Source organism: Taudactylus pleione, unplaced genomic scaffold, assembly GCF_031769625.1.
Source record: "Taudactylus pleione unplaced genomic scaffold, aTauple2 ptg000040l, whole genome shotgun sequence".
Classification (NCBI taxonomy): Eukaryota; Metazoa; Chordata; class Amphibia; order Anura; family Myobatrachidae; genus Taudactylus; species Taudactylus pleione.
The window spans coordinates 28,168,113-28,172,911 of record NW_028284442.1 but is presented as its reverse complement, the minus strand read 5'-3'; the positions used below and the strand labels follow the sequence as shown (position 1 = coordinate 28,172,911).

The window sequence follows — 4,799 nt, the reverse complement described above, 5'->3', positions numbered from 1 at the left end:
CTGTGTGAGGGAACAGTAAAGAATATGAATTGCAATTTACCTATGTCAGGTAGTGCTTCAGATAAGGTCACTGATTTCCAGCAAATTGATAGGCTGCTTAATGACGAATACTCCAGCGCAGGGGACAGGGCTACTATTAAGCTTGCATAACAAGGAAAGAGAATTGACATGGGGGTTAGGTTTGACTCGCAAGAGGAAAATTATTTAATGGTAAATAAAAAGTACAATGTTCCCTCGTACTGCACTTGGAGCAGACCCCTGACCTGTTCCAAATGAAATCAAACTAGCTTTTAAGTAAAATGTCAGTGGGTCAGGAGACAGGACTCTTTCTCTCTATAATCAGTATGTATGTACGTCTTACTCTTTGTTTATAGATCTAAGTGCCATGCCTCATCTTCCTAAAGCTGAGTACACACCTGAATGACACGTCAATCTAGTGACTGTCTGACATGGTCTGACCTGTCTGAGTGATCCATCGTCCATGCTTTATGATGACATGATATATCGTTACAGGTGTAATGTTACCACAATGCAGTGCAAGTTTCATTGTCCCATCTGATGTGCAGCACATCACATGGGGAGATGTGACTAGACAACTATATGCAAGATTGGCCAGGATATCGTATAGTGTGTACTCTGCTTGAGGTTACAAATTTGCTAATAGGGAACTGAGTCATGGCTTTTGTTTTTTTTTTTCCCCCTTCTGTAATTCTTTGTTACCAAAATTCTCTTCCTGGCTTTTGCCTATTCTCTCTTCCTCAGACATCACAGCCTTCTGATTTTTATTTATTTATTTTTTGTTGCCCACTGTACAAAAACCGCTATTACCTTTATTTCTTCTTCAGTCACTACAAACACATCATCCACCAGGTCCCTTATAATTGGCCAAGTGTTATGCCCAATGTTTGTCTTTACACCGTCTGCTATAGTGCTTGGAGGCCGGAGATTAGAGGTCAGGATACCGTTTATCTTTGAGCGATAGCAGTCATCTGCATTAAGCGGTTCAGCTGCATAGATTCTCACATCTGGTCTAATTGCCTGTAGGACAAAAGACAATGGGATGATAAGCAAATAAACTCAATCTTGGACTTCAGTATACAGTATATTAAAGTACTTCTTAACTAAATAATATGCTTGACGTTAATAACTGAAGTATTTATAACTTAACTAAATCAGCCCAAAATGTTGCCTCCTCTGATTTCTAGACAGAACCAACCAATTACACTTGCTTTTAATGTCTATATAATAGTTAAAAGCTGATTGGTTAGTCCAGTGCATATTGTGCAACTACTGTAATACCGCTTTTCCACCAAAACCTGGGTCCGACCTGGGTTTTCGGACATGGTTCAAACCCAGGTCAGACCCGTTCATACTGATCCCGGGTCTGCCCTGCTAAACTTGTGTGGTCATAAAAAGTGGGAGGTGCCTGCTCCACAACCACCAATCCACTAATTTTAGTCATGACCCAGGTTGGCTAACCCGGATCCATCCTGGGTCTGACCCTGGTAGCTACCTGGGTTAGATTCCCAGGTCATTATTTTTCAGGGACCCTTTTCCACTGAGCCACGACCCGGCAATAATCGGGGTTATTGCAGCAGTGGAAAAGGGGTATAAATGGGATTTGTCTACCACACAAGTATCAGTATGTTAGATACTAGTTATAACACACTTGTGACAGTTGCACTTTGTTAATAAACCAAAAAAAAATCTACCAAGACAATATTTGTGAACAAGAAAGGAAGGGGATGGTTCCCAAATAGCCAAGTATTGCTGTATGATTTTTCTTTCAGGAATCGCACTCTTCACATACAGAGGTGGTAAGTACTACATAAATCTGTCTGGGAAAGCGGGTTGCACCTCTGCAGCTTGGCCCATACTGCCTTCCTATGTTCCTCTTAATATATCCAGCCTGGATTCTAATTCAGTCCAAGTACTTTGAAGAACAAGCAGTACTGGAATGAAATGCTTGGTAAATCCTTTACTTTCTCCTTCATCCACCAGGGGACACTGGAGGTCAATACACTGGGCATAGATGAGTGGAACTGGTACTTTAAATTTATAAGTGTGTGACTCCTCCCCCTCTATCCCCCAGAAGCCCCAGTTTTAGAATTGTGCCAGAGGGAGCCGGTCACTTGGGTCTGAGCTGAGCCCACATTTTTTATTACAAATATTGAGGAGAGACTGCTGCATCTGTCAGCCTGCTACATGGAGGCTTCAGGAGGGACCCGCCGCCACTGTCCTAGAGTGGGTGTCCGGGTCCCTGGCACCCTGACATTACCTCAGGGAGGGACATTCCACAGCTTAATAAAGAAGCTGTGTCCATGCTCCCCATACTTACTGCAGACAGCCTAAAGCCAGCAGTGGTAAGTTGTTTCTTTCCCTGACTAGAAGTAACTGAGACATGTTCATGTTCCGTGACCCCATTTAGTAAGTGTGGTCTGTGGCATAAAAGCCAGCCAGCATAGCCCTTTTTCACTTAGGCAGTGTACATGACAGCAGCGCTAAGTACATCTGGTGAGGGAGGGGGCGTAGTTTAGCACTGAGTGATAGCACATCTAACTGCTCTTTGGATTGGCTTATTGGTCCTACTCCTGGTATAGGGGAGGGGTTAGCCAGCCTATAGCCCCTCTCATCGGCGCCATTTTCCAGCACTTCTCCTGAGGTCGTGAGTGCACTAGGGTATTTGTGTCTCACAGCTGCTGAGTGTTAGAAGGTTTGCATTGGGCAGGATTCTGTGACTCCTCTGTGTGTGTGTGTGTGTGTGTGTGTGTGTGTGTGTGTGTGTGTGTGTGTGTGTGTGTGTGTGTGTGTGTGTGTTGTACAGACACCATGACAGGAAAAGGGGCAGCTGCCAATTAATTTCAGAAGGTGTTTGCTAGTTCTAAATGTAATTCTAAACTGTCTCAAGCACGTTCAGATGGAGTAGCGCTATGTGCCACCTGTCCCTCGGTGGGTCCCACCCCCTCGAGACCATCTTCAGATACTACCCTCACGCCGCCTTGGATATATTCCTTGGTAGATGTTATGTCCGACCTTATCTTGGAACTTGCCGTCTCCCGCAGGGACAGGGAATCTGCTAGGAGCCAGGCCTCTGGTTCGGGTCCCATGGACACTGAAATGGCTTGGGCGAGAGGTTTAGCCTGCTCTGTGTTAGGCTTGACACAGCTCATGAGTTGCTCTACTTCCTTTCCCAGGGTCAGTGCTCCCATTCAACCAGCTAAGAGGCTTCTTCAAGCTGTCCTTCAGTCGGACGACTTGGAAGCGGAGCTTCTTTCACAGGAAGAAGAGGCAAGTGAGGTTGGAGGTTTTCTCTGACAGTGACTAGATTCTCCAGCAGACATCTGATTTGGGCACCCAGGGAGTGGTGGCGCCTATCACTGGTGGTAAGTCTACTTTCTTACCCTCTACTGCACGGTTGTTCCCAGGTTGGCCCTTTCTTTCGCGCCTCTCAGTCCTTTAGAGGTGAGGTGCCTCCTTTGTAGCCCACGGAGGCAGGGGTCGCCAGTCTGTCACTGCCCGTCGTCAGGCCACTATCTCTTCGTCCAGATCTTGTGCTTCAAGGTCCGTTCTAATACCCAGACTTAGTGGCTGCGTTTAACGGTGTGGCTGTTGAGTCCACTATCTTAAGACACAGCGGGGTTCCGAACTCAGTAGTTCCCACTATGCTCTGGGCTCGCAAACTGGTTACGTCAGCTCATTATCATCGGAGCTGACGTTCTTATGTGGCCTGGTGTGAAGACCAGTGGTTTCCCACCATTGCTTTACGTTTGTCCTGTCAGAGGGGCTGGACACTGGTTTGTGTCTGGGTTCTGTCAAGGTTCAGGTGTCTGCATTTTTTCAGCGACGCCTTGCTTTGTTTCCTAAAGTTCAGACTTTTCTACAAGAGGTCCTTCGGATCCAGCCTCAGTTTGTCCCACCTACAGCTCCGTGGGACTTAAACTTGGTGCTGATGTTCCTCCAGTCTTCAACGTTCGAGCCTTTGGAGGATGTGGATCTGAAACTCCTTAATTTGGAAGACAGTCCTCTTTTTGGCCTTGGCTTCAGCCAGGCGGGTTTCGGAGTTGGGAGAACTCTGTTGTCTGCCTCCTTATCTCATTTTTCATGACGATCGTACGGAACTCCATACTAAGGGCCTGATTCAGAGCCGCTCGCCCTGCATCAGGGCGGGGATTTTTTTTTCTTTTTTTCTTCAGGCCGCTCGCTAAGCTGTGGGTGACCACCCACAGCTTTTGCGAGCGGCCCGGAGCCCATCGCGTTTATCGGGCTTGCGAGGAGACCCTGTGGTAGGGTCCTCCGCTCTCTCAAGCCCGAGTGGACTCCCTGCTCTAATAGAGCAGGAAGTCCACTACTGACATCACTAGTGATGTCAGTAGGGCCCCCCTCAAACGCCAGGCATTCCTAAGGGAACGCCTGCGTTTCCCTAACCTCCCCGCCTACAAAACGGGGCGAGCTGTCAATCAACATCGACAGCCGCCCCTAGCAAGACCAGTAGCGATGGAGCTGCTGTCGCTGGACGGGTCTCGCGCATGCCGGAGGCGGCGCATGCGCAATGGGGGACCATCGACCCGCTTGCGAGCGTTGTGTGTCTATACCCAATGTATTGATTGCCAGTGTCCCCTGTGGAATCGGAGATACGGATTATCGGTAAGTACCAAAATCCTCTTTTTACCAGAGCAACAAAATGTTCAGGATCCTGTATACTTGTCATCTCTATAATTTCAGGGAGGTACAGGACCATGCTCAGGCTTGTTTATATACTTTTACACTTTATGATGGGTGACTAAATGCCTGTCACTAGA

General features: G+C 47.3%; 1 protein-coding gene across 2 annotated transcripts in view; it reads right to left on the bottom strand.

Moving 5' to 3' along the window:
• SRR (serine racemase) overlaps positions 1-4,799 on the bottom strand; it is a 29,385-nt gene that overhangs the window by 380 nt on the left and 24,206 nt on the right. For both annotated transcript variants that reach the window (XM_088455011.1, XM_088455017.1), the window contains one exon: positions 829-1,038. In XM_088455011.1, the coding sequence (XP_088311137.1) occupies positions 829-1,038 (210 nt within the window). The remainder of the gene's footprint in view (positions 1-828; positions 1,039-4,799) is intronic.